At 40.3% G+C, this 22,796-nt stretch overlaps 1 protein-coding gene across 1 annotated transcript in view; it reads left to right on the forward strand.

Annotated features, from left to right (window-relative positions):
- Dnajc1 (DnaJ (Hsp40) homolog, subfamily C, member 1) overlaps positions 1–22,796 on the forward strand; it is a 158,972-nt gene extending 136,176 nt beyond the window's left edge. The window contains exons 10-13 of the mRNA XM_013014598.1: positions 4,658–4,777; positions 15,396–15,444; positions 19,802–20,244; positions 22,594–22,796. Of these exons, the coding sequence (XP_012870052.1) occupies positions 4,658–4,777; positions 15,396–15,444; positions 19,802–20,244; positions 22,594–22,662 (681 nt within the window). The 3' untranslated portion in view covers positions 22,663–22,796. The remainder of the gene's footprint in view (positions 1–4,657; positions 4,778–15,395; positions 15,445–19,801; positions 20,245–22,593) is intronic.

Consider the following 22,796-nt stretch of genomic DNA (forward strand, 5'->3'; position numbering starts at 1 on the left):
TATAAATTCTCCCAGTAAATTTTTTGTTGAAACTGGGTTAAGTTGTGGTCTTTGATTTCAGCTTTTCTTTTTGTTCCCTGTTTTGGACTAAATTATGCCCCCCCTCAGATTCATATGTTGCAGCACTAACTCCCAGGGTGACTGTATTTACAGAGAGGGCCTATCAGGAGGTAATGAAGTCATAGGGTGGGACCCTAATGAATTCTGGAATTGTTTTAAGAGGTTATTCTTAGAAGAAGAAAAGACACCAAAGATTTCCCCTGCACAAAAAGGCTATATGGGGGCCATCCACCAGCCAGGAAGAGAAGCCTCAAAGAAAGAGCTTCTCTTTATAAGATTGAAGATATTTGAGGTAATTTGTTTTTAATTTTGTTGTTGACATCTTACTTGTCTGTAGTGGTTAAAAGTCCTATACTCAGTTTTTAATTTGGAAAAGAAAATTGGGTAGGGGAAAGCTAAATGTACAATTTTAAATGGAAATTGTATATAAAACAGACTTAGAAGGTAGCAGATAATGAGTATTATACCATCCCCACATTATTAGTTATACATCCAAATTTTGTACATGATGGTACTATGTTAGGATATTGTATTTTTGGGTAAGATCTCTGAGAATAAACTAAATCTAAAAAAGTTGAATCCAAAAATTTTAAGTTCTGCAGTTATATTAATATTGATGATTAGCATGTCATTTCAATGGAAATATTTCTCAGGAATTTTCTGTATTAGGAAAGGACCATTGGTTATTAAAATATGAAGACACAGTGACAAGTATATTTATCTTGTAACTTGCTGTAAGTTTTCAGCCGCTGTAATTTTTGCATAATACTTTGTAGTAAACATTGTATGGTCTAAAGCTGTGAAAAGAAACAAGTATGTAGAGTATATAACATAAAATATGACTTTTCCCTACAGCCTCAAATCCCTATAACCTAAGAATATTAAAGATTTTCAAAGGCACCAAGTCCTTGAACATAGCAGATTTTATGTGTCAGCTCCAAGAAAACATTATTTGGTAATACAAATTTTCTATCTGTTTTTACTGTAGTAGATATATTTGGGAGTCATTACATAAAAATATTGAATAATTTGAAAACTTCCCTTTTATTTTGTATTCAGTATGGAGAGCTATTCCCAGAGCAGGGCTTTTCTGATGCAAAATTGCAATGCTCGTGTAGTCACAACAGCTGTTCCCACACCATGTGGTGTCTTCCATTACTTCACTATAGAGATGAATTTTTGGCCCAGTGTTTCAGTAATATTGGACACACATGGTTTTAAGTGGCAAAGCAGTATGCTTATGCATTCATTTGACTTTCACAGCTACAGTTGGCTTCAGATTAGAACAGGGAGAATACATTCACACCATGGCCACCCTCATGGCTGCTGTAGTAGCTGAATCACAGTAGGCTCTGTTGGTTCTAAAGACCCAACTAACTAACTATTGCTGAGGAATTACACATTCACCAAAGTGCCTTACAGATGCAGAGCAGGGAATAATGTATTGTTAAAAGGCTTCAGATTTCAGATTATGGTCCTAGCTATTATTAAAGTATTAATAATAAAAAATTATGGCCATGAAATAACTGAAACTAATAGAAAATTTGTCCAAGTAGGTATTTTTCAGAAAAATCAGTCCAAATATTTATTTAAAGTTTTCTCTTCTGAGAACATAAGTGGTATTTTACTTTTTGACTCTCATTAACAAGGAATTAAAATTATATTGTTCCCTAACTCTCATTGTTGTATAGCATATTTGGAAAGCTAATCTATTAAAAATAGAAATTTCTTTTAACTGATTTTCTATGTGAAGCAGTGATTTATGTTTTCAACATTTTAGACAATTGTGTTTGCTCCAGAGAGTGTTTGTTAAAACTACTGCAGAAATTAGATAATTTCATTTAGTGAGAAACTGCATTAATACATCATATGGTTTTAATACTGTCTCAGTGTATATCTTCGTGCACTTTCAACCTAATGTCCTTCATGGTAGGATTTAGTACTTATAAGCTTATACTTAAATTCTACTTAAAACTTAACTCTTTGGCATCTTTGAAACTGATTTGTAGGCTTATTAAAACTTTGGCTTTTAGCAATAAAAATATCATTTTCTTGAAAATCCAATTATGTTCCTAAATGGTATCTGAATTAAAATAATACCTTTTCCTTAAATAAGACAAAAAAGGGGGGAAGAAAGAAAAACTGTGTAAATTTTTAAATCATCTGATATGGAGACTTTGATTTCTGATATTCATTAAATATCAAAGAAATTCTGCCCAGACCCTAAATTCACTTTTTATGTAAGTGAATTTATGCATGTATTGTAGGGGCTGTACTGATGAATATGTTTGAGGCTTTCAGCTCTTAGTGGATACAAAATAGAATGATTGATAAAATCCTCCCTACTATTGGCTATTATTTACTGACTCTTAAGTGGCAGGTTGTATTTATGCCAATTTATCTGCTTCAGGGAACATTCTTGATAGCAGAACAAAGTGAATAAAAGTAGTTTGCTTTGCAAATGAATGCAAATGGAAGAGCCTTTCGGAAAGCCCTTTAACAGGGGCAGTGCACTTTGATTATGAGTGAAGCTGCCATTTGGACATGGTGAAAAGAGCACGCTTGAACCATTGATTGGGGGAGACAGTAAAAAGTCAGTAAGGGCCCCTAAGCTTGCAGTGAAGCAGGCGGATGTCAGTGTGGTTAGAGCACAGTGGGAGAATGACAGGGAGGATTAGTGTCAGGGAGAAGCTTTGCTGTAGCTGTGGAGATAGTCCCTGGGGTCACTCACCTCTGACTGTTGTTCTGTGCTGATGGTTCTGTAATGCAAACTGCCTGATGTATGCCTGTTCATTATCAGAAATGGTGATTAGAAAAGGTATTTATTTCAAAGATTTCTTTCCACTCCACTTCCCTCCCTTTTTTTCCTTTCCTTCCCTCTTTTCCTTCTCTTCCTTTTCCTTTTCTTCCTTTTCCTTTTCTTCCTTTTCCTTCCCTCCTTACCTCCTCCTTTTCTTCCTTCCTTCTTTCCTTTCTAACTTCTTTTCTTCCATTCCCCTTATCCCTTTTCCCCTCTCTTTTCCCCTTTCCCTTCTCCCCTTTCTTATTCTTTCTTACTTTCTATGTCTTTCTTTCTAGTCAAAGGAAAGTAAGTTCAGCTTGCTCAGTCTCTGCTGACTTTTTGAGCATTGTTTAATATGAATATAATTACTGCTTCTGGTGGAGATAACTTAGTGCTAAAATGTAGTATGAAAATAATTGGCACATATTGTTTTCTTGTTCATTATTTTTCTTTGCTTATTAGTTTTGTGTTTTATCACTGGTAATGCTGCAGTAAACTACAGAAAACATGGATGCTGTTAGAATTTTTGTTTGTAGTTTTTAAGGTGTTTTACTTAGTAATAATTTTGTCAACTTTTAGAAAAATTTCTGAAAAATGAAATACTGTTTTTCATGCACTGAATGATTTAGGTCTGATCACAACAGTTTGTAGTTGTTCCTCAGTTTTATAAAATGCTATCATTTGATAACTTAAACTTATTTTTAAAATTAACTACTGTTACATAGAATGAACAAGACATCTTTCAGTTCTGATTCTGAACCAGTATGTTTACTTAAATCATGTTTATACATGTTCATATGATTTTTTTTATTCTTGTTCTCCTCTCCCCCACCCTGCCTCCCCCCTTCCTCTCCCTCCTCTCCTCTCTCTCCTCTCCTGTCTTTTTCTCTCCTCCGTGTGTGTGTGTGTGTGTGTGTGTGTGTGTGCGCGCACACACACACACACACACACACACAAGCCCTAGAGCTTGGATTCAGGGCCTGGGCACTTGTCCCTGAGCTTTTGTGCTCAATGCTACCGCTCTACCACTTAAACCACAGCTCCACCTCTGGAATATTGGTGTTTAATTGGAGATAAGAATCTCATGGACTTTCCCTTTCCAGCCTATCTTCAAACCACCATCTCAGCCTCCTGAGTAGCTAGTATTATAGGTGTGAGCCACTGGCTTCTCGCTCTTGATCTCTCTTAAGGGGTCTATATAAATGGGTGTGTGTGTGTGTGTGTGTGTGTTTAACTTTATTACCTGGGCACTGATGGCTTACACCTGTAATCCTAGCTACTTAGGAGGCTGAGATCTGAGAATCAATATTCATAGCCACCCCACGCAAGGAAATCTGAGACTCTACCTCCAATTAACCACCAGAAAGCATGGAAGTGGAGCTGTGTCTCAAATGGCAGATTGCTGGCCTTGAGCAAAAAGCTCAGGTACAGTGCCCACCCTTGAGTTCAAGCCCCAGGATCAACACAAAAAACAAACCAAAACCCTGTCAATTTCAATAGTCATAAAAAGGCATTTGTGAGCAGCACTGCATTTAGTAGCAAGAATTCATAGGTTTTGATATAATGATTTCTCAGTTCGATGTAAAATGATTTTTTTCTGAAAATATTTTTATTTGGTACACACAAAATTAAGGCTGCTAGAGCTTTACCTTCTGATCCTAAATATGTAAATCAGGCCTTTATTCAGACTTTGATACATTTTAGTTAGATACATTTGGGTTTTGCAGAAAGCATGTTGCCAATTGTTTCACAGGCTTGTTAAATGTTTTACCAATCATTCTGTCAATTGTCTTTATTTTCTTTAATGTTTTACAGGCACCTGAATGGACAGAAGAGGACCTCAGCCAGCTGACAAGAAGTATGGTTAAGTTCCCAGGAGGGACCCCAGGTCGCTGGGAAAAGATTGCCCACGAATTGGGTCGATCTGTGACAGATGTGAGTTCACTGAGATTTGCTTTGTATAGAGAATGACAAACCAGAACAAGCCAACTATGTAGGAGGTAGACATGGATGGGTCCTGCATTATCTTTGGAGAAAGACTGCAATTCTTTGAGAACCTAGAAGTGAACCATTAATGAAATAAACAAGAAGCAGATGTGAATCAGTCCCCTCTTTCACAATTAACAGCTGTGCGAGAAATTGTACTGTTTGGAGACTAATGCTACTGAAACCTAGTCACAGAAAAACAATGCCAAGTTTTATGTTTATAGTGACCCTTTAATTGTGGAAAAGACAGTTTTCAAACTGATCAGAAATTAGAGATGTTGTATTTCAGCTGGATCTTTTTAGCATTGAAGTACAAATTGCCAGTATATTTAGACAGGTGCTTTGGATTAATTAAATGAGCACTATTCCTATACTGCAAATGTTTGCCTTTTTATTTCAAGGATGATACAAACCATTCATTCTGACAAGTTTGCATATGTGTGTGTGTTTTCTTATATACAGAAACCACTTATACAGGTACAGCCATATGATCATTCATATGTATTATATATGTGTGAATGGTCATGCTTAACATTTAGAAAATCAAATATTTACCAGGAAAACTTTTGACTTAACACTTTGAATGTTTCATCCAGGAAATTTACATCTGATAACATTTTTCAAAGCACCTACGTAGTACCAAACGTATTCTAAGCACTCAGTAAATGTTTGATTGAAATTGAAACAACCTTACTTGCATCATTTTTCTAATTGTGTATCTGTCTGTCTGTCTGTCTGTCTCTCTCTCTCTCTCTCTCTCTCTCTGTCTCTGTCTCTCTCTGTCCCTGTCCTGGAGCTTGAGCTCCCTGAGCTTTTTTTGTGTGTGTGTGTGGCCTGGTCCTGGGATTTGAATTCAGGGCTTAGGCACTCTCTTTGAGTCACTTGAGCCACAGTGTCACTTCTAGTTTTTCTGAGTCATTCATTGGAGATGAGAGTCTCACCCACTTTCCTGCCTGAGCTGGCTTTGAACCACGATGTGAGTGAGGATCACAGCCTTCTGAGTAGCTAGGATTGTAGCCATCAGCCACTGGCACTCAGCTCTCCCTAAGCTTTTTGCTCAAGACTAGTACCCTACCACTTGGACCACATCTCCATTTCTGGCTTTTTGGTGGTTAGTTGAAGATAAGAGACTTGGACATTGCTACATTGGCTGATTTCAAACTGAGAGTCTCAGATTCAGCCTCCTGAGTAGCTAGGCTTTACAGGCATTAGCTACTAGGTACCCAACTGTTACGTTCTTAAAGGATAGTAACTATTCTTTGCTAAATTTACCACAAATATATCCTATAGTTCAAAAATTCTTAAGGGCTCTGAAAGATTTAAATTACTCCTTCTTGCATTTCGTTCTGTTATTATGCCTTTTAGCTCTGTTTGGAAAGTGAACACAATATTTTTTTAAAGACCTGCCAAATGAATACTAAACACAGCTACCCAAACAACAGTAACAAAAAAAAAAAAAAACTTCTTCTAAGTGTAATTTACTTTCTGTAGTAAATCTTAATGCTTCTGAATGTAGAAACAAACACAAAAATACACTGTCAAGCTTCCTTTTCCTTTTGGCTAGGAACTACTTTGAAAATATTTAATAACATGTATGAATATTGTTACTATATAAGTCTTTTTTTTTTATCACGTTTAGGGCTGGAGATATGGCCCAATCAAGCCCAAGGCCCTAAGTCCAAATTACAGTCTGCTTCCAAAAAAGATTACATTAAATACTACCAGCTAGGAGCTGGTGGCTCATTTCTGTAATCCTAGCTACTCTGGATGCTGAAATCTGAGGATCCAAGCCAACCTGGGCAGAAATATTGGCAAGGGAACTGTGGCTCAGGTGGTACAATGCCAGCCTTGAGTGAAAAAGCTGAGGGACAGCACTTAAGTCCTGAGTTTAAGCCCCAGTACTGGCATATATATACACAAAGAAAGACTATTATTTGGCACTGGGATGTAGCTCAAAGATAGACTGCTTGTTTAGAATGTGCCTGGATCTAGGTTCAGTCTTTAGCACCAAAATAATAAAGGGGGCGGGGAAACCACAAGATTTTTACTTAAGTTTCTATGAGCTGTTTTGCATCATAGTCACTTCAAAGTTAAAGTATAGTTCCAGAGGATACAGCATTTCTATCTGGTCACAAAATTTCTTTGCTATTCTTGAGGAATCTAGTTACCTTGAGCAACTGGAGAACCACAGGGACACCTTCTGCTAAGAGTGTTGCTAAAATGTGCATTTTATTTTCTTACTTTAGGTTGCTTGTAAAAGTTAATAGTGACTTATCAGTAATATCAGACCACAGGCAAGATATTCCATGGTTATGGCATTTTAAGTATAATGGCTCTTAACTATACAGCTGCTAATAATATGATTAATTAACTAAAAATAAATCAACAGCTTATAAAACATTGGTATAAAAGGGCTTAGAATGTTTCTCCAATTGCACAGATAGAGAATATAGTACTCATTTAGTGTCTCCTTTGAAGTTAAAAACTACTTTTAGCTTTTATAGTCCTTTGAGGCGCTGTGGTTAATGCTAAGAGCAAACTGCGTAGAAATTGTACCTGATTTTTCATTAAAGTTTGATTACATTTTTTTTTATTTTCCAAGCGGAGATGAATGTTTGAGAAAATACTGAGAATACACATGCTAGAACTACCATAGCCTCTTAGATCTAGATATCTATACTTAAAAGAGTAGTCTTGGTGCAGAGGTAAATCTTTTCACTTTAAAGAATTAATTCATGTGAAATTAGCCTCCACCGGCCTCCCTGAGGGAGGTAACAATCATGACATTTTGAGTGAGAGACTGTGTGGTTTATTATACTTGTTCTGCTTTCATGTAAGAGTGCCTTGGAAATAGTTAAGAGACCTAAAGTTTTATAGCATCAAAAAAATCTTTGTGGGCTGGGAAGGTGGCTCAGTGGTAGAGTGCTTGCCTTGCATGCCTGAGGCCCTGGGTTCAATTCCTCAGCACCACATAAGCAAAAAGAAAAAAGCCGGAAGTGGCACTGTGGCTCAAGTGGTAGAGCGCTAGCCTTGAGCTGAAGAGCTGAGGGACAGCGCCCAGGCCCAGAGTTCAGGTCCACCACCGGACCCAAAAAAAAAATCTTTGTAACTTTTTTCTATGTTATTGTATATCATAATGCATTTGACACTATGCCATGTCGGGGGTGGGGGGGATAGTGGAAGAGAGAGGGAGGAGAGCCACTCTCTCTTTTTGTTGTTGTTGTTGTCAGTCAGGGAGCTTGAGCTCTGGGCCTGGATGCTGTCCCTGAGCTCTTTAGCTCAAGGCTAGCACTCTACCACTGAGCCACAACACCAGTTCTGGTTTTCTGGTGGTTTATTGGAGATAAACTTTCCTGCCTGGACTGGCTTTGAACTCAGCCTCCTGAGTAGTTAGGATGACAGGTGTGAGCCACCAGCATCCAGCTTAGAGAGAGCCACTCTCTTTTAAAGAGAACTGGTATCTGAATACTCAGCTAACTCGTTTTAATAACACACAGGAATATGACTTGTGAGTCATGTGAAGCAGCTGAAATAGCTGTTTCTTTACTAGAACATTTCTTCGCTAGCAGTTTCTTTATTAGAATGCTAAGTGAAAGTTTATCACACTTTAAAAACTCACTTTTTCATCTTTTTGACTTACGGTGTTAATTAGATTTGTTTTCATTAAGTATTTGACTATGAAAAAAATGGAAAGGAAAGAGAAGCCAGGTTCACTTGGCTGGCATCATATTTCCCTCCACTTCTGCAAACTGACCAGTTTGTCCCAGCTCTGCACAGCTGTTCTTTGACCTGGCTTCCCTGCTAAATTTGTAGCTTCAGGCTTGCTTCTCTTTCCTTGCAGAAACAATTGACCTTTTAGGGGGAGAGGTGAAAATGAGGCAGTGGTGGGATCTATATGGTTCTTCAGGTTGACAGAATAGTGAAAAATATGTACTATTTCTCAATTAGGAAAGGAATTAAGTATATTCCTTATTATAATTAGCCGAGTTTTATTGCTAATTTCTATTTGGGGTAAATTCAAGCAATGTTATATTTAAATTTTTTTCAGTATAAATTGTATTTTAACTCAATCTACCTATACTTATGACCTACTATGGGTTAAATATTTTAAATATTAATACATACCTTTTGGCAAATAATTTTAGGAACCACAAAGGACACTCTGATTGTAACAACAGAGGAAACAAAAACTATCTGGCATGTAAAACCAACTTGAATATGATTATTAACTGCAGATTTCTAAATTAAGGTCAGGGATCCTCAGATTTCTTGCTTGTGAAGTAATACTATTCTCTTGCCTGAAAGGATGTAAACTGATTCTGCTGCTCTCCATGGTCACTAATCTCCTGCATTCTGGTTGTGATAACAGACTGATTGGAGATTTTCTGCTTGTTTAGAAAAGGCCCAAGTAAGGCAGCAAGACAAAAGACAGGTGGCTAGATTTAAACAGACTTTTATAATTACTAGTGCCCTTGTGTGAGGTAAGAGATATGTTAGTTAGATAAGCAGCCCGCTATGCCAGTGAGGAGAGAAGGGAAGATCATAAAATTGATAGTTTTATTTTAGATAGCCACAGTGAGCATGGAAATAGTGAGCACAGGGGACATATATATTATTATCATGGTTGTTTCAAAATTAGAAGTGGATTATTCAGTCAAAAAGAAGCTTTGTAATTTTGCCATGAACTGAAAATACTTTCTATTTTGGCTAATATAGTCTGTTACTCTTAGAATCGGACTAGCCTTACCCAAAATTGCGAAAAGAACAAGAATGTCCTTTTGGTTTTTCATCTTCACCCTTGCTAAACACTTAACCAGCTTTCTGTGGTCATACTTGTCTTGAGTTCGAGCCTGATTTCCATTCTTCTCCCTTCCTTACCTTCAAAGAAAAGGAACAAAATGCTTTGTTCTTGCTAGATGAGTCCCTACCTACTGTGATATAAAACTTACATTGATACTAGTAAATAACTATCGAATGTTAACAGAGACACATACACAGTAGTATTTAAAGTCTCCAAGTTGTTTCAAGAATATGAATGATTGGTGTATGCCTTACAAGCAACCTGATTTTCTGTTTGAAGGAGAGAGGCAGAGTAATATTTTGAAGTTGTGGGACTTTTTCTGTCCATCAGATTAAACTCCTTAGTTAACTAGAGATTCTCTGCATTGGCCTGCTTGAAGTTCTGCTGTACATTATATGCGATAAATGCAGAGTTTTCCTTTTCTTCTCTCCATTTTAATAAAGAAACCTAGCGTTTGATAATTTAAATATTAGGCATTGCTATGAGATACATTATACTTAAGAAGTTTGGGGTCAGGCTGGGAAAGTGGCTCAATGGTAGAGCACTTGCCTTGCATGCCTGAGGCCCTGGGTTCGATTCCTCAACACCCCATAAGCAAAAAAACCAGAAGTGGCACTGTGGCTCAAGTGGTAGAGCACTAGCCTTGAGCTGAAGAGCTGAGGGACAGCGCCCAGGCCCAGAGTTCAGGCCCCACAACCGGGCCAAAAAAAAAAAGTTTGGGATTTTAAGGCACATAATTTTTCTCATATGACACTGAAGTGTTTCTTGTATGAACACTAAAGTATTCTTCTCCATGTCACTGGACTTTATTGCAGAAGAATCAGAGATTAGGAATCCATTTTGTTTAAGAAAATAAAACATTTAATGTATTAACCTTATATAAAAGAAAATATTAACAATGATTTAAAATTTCAGTATCTCACTTCAAAAAATGAATAAAACCTAGATAGATCAGCTAAGAAAACATGAATGATGGGGTGGAGTAATTGAACTAAAGCTAACAGCTATTTCTCTAACATACCATCTAACAGTTATGATGAGAGTAAACATCAAAAAAGTGTTCAAAGCGGGGTGCTGGTGGCTCACACCTGTAATCCTAGCTACTCAGGAGGCTGAGATCTGAGGATCAAGGTTCAAAGCCAGCCCAAGCAGGAAAGTTCAAGAGACTCTTATCTACAATAAACCACTCAGAAAACCCGAAGTGGCATTGAAGCTCAAGTGATGAGCGATAGCCTTGAACTGAAGAGCTTAAGGACAGCACCCAGGCCCAGAGTTCAAGCCCCACGACCAACAAAAAAATAAAAAAAAGTTCAAGTTTCTTGGCACTTTTTTGTGTGGGGGGGGGGAGGAGGGTTTCCAGTTTTCTGCTGGTTTATTGGAGATGAGTTTCACATACTTTCCTGCCTGGCTTTGAACCACGATCCTCAGATCTCAGCCTCCTTAGTAGCTAGGATTACAGGTGTGAGCCACCAGCACCGGCTTTCTTGGCACATTTGAGAGTACCTTGAAGAATGGTCTGGCTATGGGCAAAATAGACATGGATGGAGAAAGGAATGCTATTTCAGCCAGTGTTAATTATAGGCAAAACTATGGTAGAGTTGCTATATCTATGAGTTTAATTGTTTAATTCTGTGGAACTGAAAGATGCATACAGGAAAAAGAACAAAATAAGATTGTTGGTTTCCTTTTATGTCAAGTTAAGAATTAAATATAATATAGTCAATAGTCAGCCATCAGGTATTTGACCAGAACTCTGTTTGGGGGATGATATTTTGTACGAACTAAGTTGAGAACCCACTGGGAAGGCTGTATCTGAAAAATCAGGTGAGAGTGAGGAACTTAATATAGGTGATGGGGTCAGAGAGGAAGGAAGAGGTGGGATTGATTCTGTGAAGAACTTGGCAGCTCATTTGGGAAGAGAGAATAATCCATAATTGACTATTAGTTGTTGTGCTTTAGGCTAGAATGATAGTACTCTTTAAAAAGGTGTGTAGGGGGAAGGGAGCTGACCGTGGTGTCAGATACCTGTCATCTTCATACTCTGGGTGCCGTAGCAAGAGAATTACAAGGTTAAGGCCACTCCGTACTACTAGGGAGACCTTATCTCAAAGGAGGTGGGTATAAAAATGGTTTAGTGATAAAGAGATTTCAAGACAGAAAGGGAAGACATTTAGTAGAGAAGAAAGGAAACTTGACAAGTCTTTATAAAACAAGAGATTGGTTTTAAAAGGTGATTGAGAGATGACTCCCTACTTCCTAGATTCACCTTCTCACAAGCCTTTTAACTTGGACATTACACTCTTTGGGACTCACATTTTCTTAAATGGGAATGAGGATTATATAGCTATCTAATGTTGCTGATGAGAAATGTGTACATGTACATACAGGCACAACTTACTCGCACTGCCTGCTGCAGTATGGTTATTCCACACATGAATCCCTTTTCAGAATTGAATCTCTGTGAGACTGGCATTCCAAGGGAAAGGGCAGAGCTAAAGACACAAGGTAATTTCCTCTATTTTGTACAATTGATATAGGCTAATATAATAATATCTAAGGTATTGATACATAGGATGAGATCTCGTAATAAATGTGGAAGAGGCAAGAGTATATAGGAGGGACCAGTGAAGGAACATTTAGAGAAAAAGAGGGAAAACTAAGGGTACTCTCAAGACATCTAAGAGGAATCAAAAAGATAAAATCTAGGAAAATTTAGAGGAGAGCCCAGGTGAGCCACGTTTTAAGGTCTGGGGTATTATGTGATGAATAGAAAGAACATGAAGCTCGGATATGGAAATTGATAGAAGTTAGTTTTGTGAGGATCCATGTAATAAGAGGAAGGAAGATCATTTCCTTCTTTGATTTGGGTTAAAAGAAAGGAATATTGTACTATAATCAAATTTTGAGTTGGAAAGTTTGGAAGTCAAGGAAACTTCTGCTGGATTATTTGAGTATGTTTCTAATGAGAAGCAGTGCCATCTGACTAGAAAGAGGTATGGAATTAAATTTCAGTGCTTCTAAGCAGCTTCAAGTATTTTCTCTAAGTCTGTCCTTTATGTGAGTAGAAAAGAAATGACTTATTTTGATTATAATAGGTAATATTAGCCGGGCACCAGTGGCTCACGCCTGTAATCCTAGCTACTCAAGAGGCTGAGATCTGAGGATCTCGGTTCAAAGCCAGCCTGGGCAGGAAAGTCCATAAGACTCTTGTTTTTGTTTGTTTGTTTGGGTCCGTCGTGGGCCTGAACTCTGGGCCTGGGCGCTGTTCCTCAGCTCTTCACCTCAAGGCTAGCGCTCTACCACTTGAGCCACAGCGCCACCTTCCCAGCCCACGTCCATGAGACTCTTATTTCCAATAAATCACCAGAAAACCAGAAGCGGCTCTGTGGCTCAAGTAGTAGAGTGCTCCCTTTGAGCTGAAGAGCACAGGGACAGCGCTCAAGCCCAGAGTTCAAGCCCCACAACTGACAAAAAAGAAATAGGTAATATTTACTGATATATCTACCAGTCCTAAATATCTCTTATCATGATAAGAACTTATTTTAAAGTTAAACACCCCTAAGAGTCAATATTTTAGGAAGTAATGCACAACAAAGAAAAGGTAGAAAATTGTTCAAGGTTTCCCAGCTAATAAAAAGTAAGGCTAAGATAGAATACCAGATCTGGTAAACTTGAAACTAACAGTCACACTTTCTGACATTTTACTCTAGCTGTGGCATGGCTCAAGTGGTAGAGACGCGCCTAAGCAACCTCAAGGCCTCAAGTTCAAACCCTAGTATCACCAGAAATACAAATGTGTATGTATGTGTATGTGTGTGTGTGATATATATACATACACATATTAATGGGAAAGGTATTTAAAAGTATAGAAAATGAATGAAATATAACTAATAACATTAACACTCCATAAGTAAAAAAAGAATGTCTTATTTGATCTTATTTGATAAATGTACTGGGGCAATTGATTTGTTTATGTTTTTGGGGGTGGTTGTTGTTTTTTTTGGGGGGATGAGGGGGGTTGGTGTCAGGCCTGGGGTTTGGACTCAGGGCCTGGGTGTTGTTCCTAAATTTTTGTGCTCATAGATAGTCCTCTACCATTTGAACATCAGTTCCACTTCTGACTTTTTAGTGGTTAATTGGAGATAATAGTCTCATAGACTCTCCTGCCTGGGCTGGCTTTGAACCTCAATCCTCAGATCTCAGTCTCCTGAGTAGCTAGGATTATAGGCATGAGCCACCATTGCCCGGTTGACATTAAATTTTTAATTAAACTTGATCTCAGTACATTTTCAGATATATAGTTGAAATCAGAACAGTAGTTGTCCCTGACAAAGGAGACCATTATTTAGGGCACAAAGAAACATTCTGGAATAATAAATATCTATAATTTTGGAACTTGTTACGTGTCTATAAAGAAAAATCTGCTTTTAAAAGGTAATGTATATGTAGGTAAATCTCCAAGACATCTTTAAATTTTTTTAAAGCAAGTTACACAATAAGGAGAACAATATGCTGCCATTTATTTTGAAAGAAAGGAAAGATCAAAGAAAGAACAAGGATATTATTATTGAAGAACACCCTTTATTTCTGTGACTCCACACATGTAAATTTGTTGTGTTTCTCCCTTGGTCCAAAAGATTTTTTTTTTTCTTTGGTCAGTCATTGGGCTTGAACTCAGGGTCTGGGTGCTGTCCCTGAGCTTTTGTGCTCAACGCTAGCACTCTACTACTTTGAGCCAGAGCTCCACTTCCAGCTTTCAGGAGATAAGACTCTTATGGACTTTCATGCCCAGACTGGCTTTGAAGAGCGATCCTCAGAGCTCAGCCTCCTGAGTAGCTAAGATTATAAGCATGAGTCACAGGTACCTGGCTAAAAATTTCTTCTTTTAGTATCATTCTTCTAAGTTCTTAAGGTTTCTTACCTGAAAGTGAAGAATGTTGTATTACAAAATCCTTAGGAAAAATGTCACTTTCCCTAGTGATCAGTATATTCACTGGCATAGTATTTTCCACCAAAGTTAGATATTCAATTTCTAGATACTCTTTTTTAAAATTACCCATTTATATAGTGATTTTGATATTAGCATTTTTCTTTTTTTTTTCTTTTTTCTTTTTTTTTTGGGGCGGGGGGGTTCGGTCGTGGGGCCTGAACTCTGGGCCTGAGGGAACGCTGTCCCTCAGCTCTTCAGCTCAAGGCTAGCACTCTACCACTTGAGCCACAATACCACTGAGCCACCTTCCCAGCCCCAGCATTTTTATTTTCATTTTTATTCTTTGTGTGCTAGTTGTGGGGCCTGAACTCAGGTCCCGAACACCATCCATGAGCTTCTTTTGTTCAAGGCTGGAGTTTTACCACTTTAGTCACAATTCTACATCTGTTTTTTTGATGGTTAATTAGAAATATAAGAGTCTGCCCAGGCTGGCATAAACGGCAATCCTCAGATCTTAGCCTCCTGAGGAGCTAGGGTTGCAGGCATAATCCACCAGTTCCTAGAATATTTTAAGAGACAGCCTGATATAATAGCACTGTTGCTGGACTAACAGTGAGGTGATCTGAGTTCTTACTTCAAGTCTGTTGGTGAATAGGTGGGCATTCTGGAACAAGCCATTTAATTTCCCTGGCTTTTTTCTTGTTGGTCAATAAATGGATTTCTAGACTTATGACTTAATGAGCCCTGTTCATTCACATATACCTTACATGATACAGGTCACTTGACATACAAGGTATGTGGGAAGTAAGGATTTTGCTCTTTATGTTTTGAAACAGGTAACAACCAAAGTCAAGCAACTAAAGGATTCAGTTACCTGCTCCCCAGGTAAGTTAGCCCAATAACCCAGTATGGCTTCTCAAAATTGATCTTTTTTATAATCATTTGTTTAAATACAAATGTAATACTTTTGCCCAATGAACGCTACTGATCCTAACACAAAAGAATTGAGTTACAGGTACCAACAAGCCAATTTGACCCTGCACATACAGTTTGTGCTAAGATCATTCATTTAGTATGATTAAAGAATTATGTAAGCCTGTTCTTTGCTATTTGTGGAGAAGGGAATGCAGGAGAAAGCTAGTCTGTACATCACACAAATGCACATGTACAGGTTCTCATATCATCTCCCCTCTCTACCACCATTCCCTATATCCAGCACTACCCTTCAGAATAAACAGCTCTCCTGAGAATGTATGTTACCCCAAATCCATTTCCTCCAAGATTAACTCATTTTGTGAGTTAATTTAAGTTCTCCAACCTAACCAAAAACAGGTCTGAGAGAGTAATGCAGACAAGCCAGGGGTTAATTAGCAACTCAGAGATCTCCAAAGTTGTCCCCAGAAAGGATTCAAGCATTGGGAGAGAGTGTTTCCAGATTCCTTTTCTGCCAACAAAGTGGTTTGGACAAAGAGGCAATGGTATAATAAGTAAGATAAGTCACCCTGCACGATTTTCTCGAGAAATGTTGATAGGTATTGAAGGCTAGAGCAAGTAACTGGATCTTCCTAGAGCATTGGCACAGGGGCCAAAAAGTGGTATGAAGACAATAGGAAATATGTAGGAATCTGAAATGTCACCTGTGGCTGGAAGTGGCCTTCACTGCCAGATGGTGGCCCCAGAAGCAGCATGGAGCAGAGAATAAATGGAGTCAGTGATTCACAGAGGAAAATGTAGAAATAGTATCATCGTCTGGCCACATCCAAATACCCTTCAGCTCTCTAAATACTACTAGCTCTTGGTCACCACTTCACTTCACTCTGTTTTACTTTATTTTCAAATAGCCTTTAAAGATTCAAATGATTTTGGAATTAAGTATCTGTTAAGTATATTAAAATTCTCCAAGAAGTGCTTTCATCCATCGAAGCCATAACACTGCTCTTTCCAAAATATTGGAAATTCTGAAGCTGTGCCCTAAGGTTGTAAATACTTTGAAGTAGAAAGTCGAGAGAAGCCGGGCGCCGGTGACTCACGCCTGTAATCCTAGCTACTCAGGAGGCTGAGATCTGAGAATCTCGGTTCAAAGCCAGCCCGGGCAGGAAAGACTGTGAGACTCCTATCTCTAATAAACTACTAGAAAACCGGAAGTGTCGCTGTAGCTCAAGTGGTAGAGCGCTCGCCTTGAGCTGAATAGCTGAGGGACAGCGCCCAGGCCCAGAGTTCAAGCCCCATGACCGACAAAAAAAAAAAAAAAAAAAGTTGAGAGAAATAAAGCTAGTTAATAGTCTATAAGGTGGAAGTGATCGTCTGCTACAGATAGGAACATATTTAAATAAAAGTATTTGGCCTTAAGCCTTGCAACTCGTGGCTCATGCCTGTAATTGTAGCTTCTCAGGGGGCCAAGATCTGAAAATCTCAGTTCAGCGCCAGCCAAGGCAGACAGAGCCACAAGACTTGAAGCATGGACTAGAAGCATAACTGAAGTGATAGCACTAGCCACAAGCAAAAACGCCAAGCCAGAGTGTGAGGCCCTGAGTTCAAGGCCCAATACATACACACACACACACACTTAATGACTACATAATAGTCCATAATATACACACTCCATATTCTGGAGGGGGGAGGTGATTTTGTTTTTCTAAAGACAAGGTCTCACTTCCTTGCACAGGTTGGCCTTTACCTCCCTGACTCAGTCTTCTGAGTAGCTAGGGGTTCCTTTTTGGTATTGCTGTGGTTTAAGCTCAGTTTTGCAGGTGCCCTACCACTTGAGCTATAGGCCTTCAGCCCCCATTTGTTTTAGTGTCGTGAATAATAGTCTCCAAAGAGGGGTGAGGAAAATGATCAAAAGACTGTGTTAGGATTTCTACTGAGTTCAGTTGTTGGTTTTTTTATGCTGATCTTGGGGTTTGAGATCAGAGCCTGACCACTATCCCTGAGCTGCTTTTGCCACAGCTCCACTCTGGCTCTCTTGGTAGTCTGAGAGGAGATTAAGTCTCATAGACTTTCCTCCCTGGGCTGACTTTGAACCATGGTCCTCAGATCTCAGCCTCCTGAGTAGTAAACTTGTAAGTGTGAGCCATTGGCACCCAGCTCTGAGTTTAATTTTTATGAAGGAATGAAAGGGAAGGGAGAAGAGGGGAGGGAAAGCAGGGAAGAGAAGGAAAAGGGATATTTAATATACAGTGTTAAACTCTCACTCTGTGTGTTATGTGTGTCACTGAGATTTCCTGAGGAAAAGTGGGAAATCCTGATGTTGCAGCCTTGTCACTGATCCTTTCATTTTCAGCATATTGCTGCAAAATATCAGGTTTTGTGGGGTTATAGATTGCTGTAGAATTACAGGGACACTCTTTCATAACCACAGGACTATCTTTTGTGACACAGGCATTAAAGTAACTCTGTGGGGGGGGGGGCTACATGTGTGCATGCTCATGCTGGTACTAGGGCTTGAACTCAGGGCCTGGGTGCTGTCCCTTAGTTTTTTCATTTAATGCTGGTACTATGTCACCGTGGAGCCACAGTTCCATTTCCAACTTTCTGGTGGTTAGTTGGGCATAAGAATCTCTTGGACTTCTCTCCCCAGTCTGGCTTTGAAACCAAGCAGCTTTAAAGTAATTTTAAGTAAGTACTTTTTTTTGTTTGTTTGTTTATTTATTGGCCAGTCCTGGAGCTTGAACTGAGGGCCTGGGCACTGCCCTGACCTTCTTTTGCTCAAGGCTAGCACTCTCCCACTTGAGCCACAGCACCACTTCTGGCTTTTCTGTTTATGTGATATTGAGGAATCGAACGCAGGGCTTTATGCATGCTAGGCAAGCACTCTAACTCTAAGCCACATTCTCAGGCCAATACTTTAAAAAAAAATTAAGCAACCAAGTATTTCTGCAAAATGGTGAGACACTACGTTGGAAATGAATTTTACAACTTGTTGGCGGGGGGGGGTGGTGAGGGTCAGGGAAGAAAGTGGGAGAAAATGAGGAAGAGAGTAACACTGTTCAAAAAGAAATGTACTCATTACCTTACTTATGTAACTGTGTACATAACCTTTACAATAAAATTTAAATTAAAAATGTTTCTGCAAAGAAAGATGACTTTTTAACAATGAATGGGAAAATAGTGGTTTTGAAAGATACTTCTGCTATAGAGAGACTATTTTGGAAACAGAGACCAGAAAGTAGTTTATTGAAGTGTTTCTACAGATTAGAAAAGTTGAAAGTGGACTTTAACCTGTAAATTCTGAAAACAGTGAATTCATTTGTTAAAAATATACTTGCTGTTTACTTAGCAAAAACACATGATTGGCTTAGGAAAGATTTTTATGAAAAGCTCTATAACTTGGATTGCAAAGTAATTGCTGACGTCTATTAGCACAGCCAACAGGATATCATGGTTGGATGGGTCTTTGTGAGTTATCTTCAAGTCTGAGGACTATTGACTATTGAAAATCAGGCTGGCGTGAGCCGGTGGCTCATGACTGAACGTCTGGCTACTCTGGAGACTGAGATCTGAGAATTGTGGTTCAAAGCTATCCTCGACAGACAAATTGATGAGACTCCTATCTCCAGTTAACTAGCAAAAACTAGAAGTAAAGGTATGGCTCAGGTGCTAGAGCACCAGCCATGAACAAAAAAGCTAAGCAGCACACACACACCCCAAAAAAAGATACCCTTACCTAATAAGTGCTAAGTCATCACTTCTCAAAGAGATCTCTGTGTTCTGTGGTTACATCCTGGCTGCATGTACCCATTATTCCTTAAAGCAATGAAAAGGCAAAGACTCAGAGTCAAAAGAAGGAGTCCCAGCTCATGCCTGTAATCCTAGCTGCTCAGGAGGCTGAGATCTGAGGATTGCAGTTCAAGGCCAGCCCAGGCAGGAAAGTTCATGAGACTCTTTTATCTCCAATAAAAGACCAGAAAACTGGAAGTGGCACTGTGGCTCAAGTGGTAGAGCGCTCACCTTAGGCTGATAGAGCTGACGGACAATGCCCGGGTCCAGAGTTCAAGCTCCACAACTGACAAAAAAAAAAAAAAAAACAGAAGAAGAAGAAGTGAGTCCCAGTTCCACCTCTGCTTCTCTCTAAGAGATAGGTAATGATACCTGTTTTTCTAGAATAATGGGTAAAGTAAGGTCAATAACATCTGCAAAATAGCTGGCTAGCACGCTGCCTGATATGTAAGTGGGTAGCCCCTGTTGTCATCGTCCCTGAGCTGACCTTGCCCTTTCCTGTGTGTTATGACCTCTTTCTTAGGAATGGTCAGACTCTCTGAACTCAAGTCAACAGTCCAGAATTCCAAATCCATCAAGATGGCCACAGCCTTGCCAGATGACATAATCACTCAGAGAGAAGACGCAGAGGGGGCAATGGAGGAGGAGGAGCAGGAGGCCAACGAACAGGAGGGAGCGGCCCCTGAAGTCCGGCCTCGGAGGAGGAAGCCAGTGAGGCCAGTTGAAGTGGTAACAAAGGTGGAGCCAGAGGAGAAGTTCAGGGGAAAGAGGCAGAAGGACTTTGATATGTCAGAACAAAATGAATCCAGTGACGAAGAGAGCCAGAAAAAAGAGAGAATTCATGCTGCAGAGGAGGCGTGGACTCAGAATCAACAGAAACTCCTGGAGTTGGCATTACAGCAGTACCCAAAGGGAGCCACTGACCGCTGGGACAAAATAGCCAAATGTGTCCCCTCTAAGAGTAAGGTGGGTGAAGTGAGGGAGGAGCGACAGCCAAGAGCTCCAGTAGAGTCCTACTGGTATGGCCGCAGCCACCTGAACCGCTCTCCACCTTTGTCCTCTACCCAACTATCCACATGATTCATTTCTACCCCTTTTTGCTCCTTAGCACGGACACCTGTTACTTAGTAGATGGGAAGGCGATAAACACTTCTAGGTTTAGTTATATAAATTTCCACGATACTTCAACCTGTCCACCTCTCTGGAGAACGCATCTGAGGTGGAGGCAGTCTGAGGGGAGCCTGGGGCTGGTGAGCATCATCATCCTCACCCTGAAAGGCAACAGCTGGGGAAGCGGTAGGCTGCACGCCAGGGAGAGATGTCCCATTAGATCACAAAGCTCTCTGGCTCCCTGACAAGGGGATAGCCAAAAAGGCTTGTAGGGTTGACTGTTGCTCTATCAGGACAACCCTCCATTCTACAAGGAAGCAGAGGTGGCCTGCCAAGAAGCTCTGAGCTAGGACTTACGTATGAGTTCAGTGCAAGAGTGACATCTAGGACCCACCTTGCCCTCAGTAATCTTCTGTTTGTAATTGGCTTCTATTCTGCCTATAGTTGTTGGTAGCTGCTAAAATGCATCTTCGGGTCATGTCGAATGCAGTCAGGAGGAAGAGTGGGGGGCCCTGCAGGACCTCGCCGGAGGTTCAGCCTTGCCCCCTCTGCTGTGTGATCTATGGGCGGAGGTGAGGAGATGAGCTCCCCAGCCCAGGTTTTTCTTCATGCATGGCCCCTGAGCCTTCTTTCCTTGGCTGTGCACTCACTCGGTCTAAGCCTTCAGAAACACCGGGAAATCAAAGGAGCCCATCTCCAGTGCCTTCTGTGACTATCACCCGGTTGCCTCTGGGCACAGTGATGCTCATTTACATGTTTCTTTTTTTAATTGAAATTCTGTGTTGGAAAAATCTAGCTTGTGGCCATGCGCGTCCCCGAGTGTGCAGATCTAGTTATCTGTCACCTACTTTTAAGATGATGAGGCTGAGAATTCCTGGAGAGGAAAAAGAAACGGTTAGCAGTTGATCTCCGTAGGAAGCACAGATCCTCCCATCCTCTCCAGCCACTTAGCCAGGAGTAATCATTGGCCCTGAGTTTCTCTCCTGTCTGTCGGGACATAGCATTTACATGTGTGATGAACTGGCATTGGCTTAGAACCAAGGCGCAGAACTGTGCATTCCTTGGAAGGTTGTTGCCTGGAGGATTGAAATCCTTTCTGTTTTTAGCCAAAAGTGAGCAGGATTTCTGTGCCCTGCAGGTGTCCTCTTGTAAGCCTCGACTTTAGGACAAGGTCCAGGAGGGCTGCCTGCTGTCCCCTGCTCCGGCGTGACTGTCGTAGCCCCTCGGCCAGTGCCACAGTGACATCCCAGAGCCACAGTGACCTCTCAGAGCCTCCAGCTCACAGAGGGCACAGCGCACCGCTGTCCTTCCCCAGTGCTGGGCTGGTTCCTTGCACTAAGCTGTTAGACACATGCGGCTGTTAAGGAAAGGCTGGTACTGATGCTGTGAGTGGTCTTTGGGGATGCAGAAAAGGCACTTACTGGATGAGACTCCTGGAACAGTGCTATGCTAAAACCTGGGAGAAGACTAATACCATTTCTTCCTGCTAGAAGCCCCTTGATGAAGTCACCTGCTCTAGAGCATAAGGCAGTTATCCTGGATAAGAGGTTTGAAGCACCATGGAGCTAGTACTGTCTGAACAGAAACAGATGGATTCAAGAAAGTACTTGTGATCATGTGTCAGCTCTAATGTGCCCCCCACACACACACACCAATATGTGACTGCTACAGATAGTCGAGTTCTAGGGCTAGTCATTCTGAAACCTCACTTTGGAGGTGATGGTGACCAAAAGAAAGAGCAGGAGGAAGAGTTCCCAAGGCCTGGCTGCCATGGCCCATCCAGGAAGGTTCCAGCAGCCCCCAGGGAGAGGCACAACCAAATGAGAATAGCACTGTGGCTGCCTGGCCACTCTGAAGTGATGTGTGATGAAATAGTGAGCTGTTCACGTGATCATTACAGCGAGCAAGCTGAAAGTCACCATCCTCACACTGATGTGCTCCACAGACAACTGCCCCTCAACCCCCACCTCAAGCTGACCTTGCAGCACACCTAAAATGTCTATCCAGACCTACCCATGGCCAGCTACACTTGCCCAGAAAGTTCCAGAGTGTTCTGGGCAAAGGTAATGAACACCAGGCTTTTTTTTTTTTTTTTTTGCTAGTAGTAGGCACAGCAAGCCCACCAACAGACCACAAGAAGGCTGGCGGTGTGGGAAGCGCAAAGTCATGGAAATAACTTCTTTGCCTCTCTCTTTTTTCCTACAGGAAGACTGTATCGCTAGGTACAAGTTGCTGGTTGAGCTGGTCCAAAAGAAAAAACAAGCTAAAAGCTGAATGTTCTGGAGGATGACATTCGCCTTCATTTTCCAAAATGAGTATTTCAAAAACTCTTATGCTGAAATTTGCATTTTGTACCTCAGTATTTCTATACGTCATGTGCCTTAGTAAACAAGACAAACAATAAATAA

This window comes from Dipodomys ordii, unplaced genomic scaffold, assembly GCF_000151885.1.
Source record: "Dipodomys ordii isolate 6190 unplaced genomic scaffold, Dord_2.0 Scaffold24, whole genome shotgun sequence".
Classification (NCBI taxonomy): Eukaryota; Metazoa; Chordata; class Mammalia; order Rodentia; family Heteromyidae; genus Dipodomys; species Dipodomys ordii.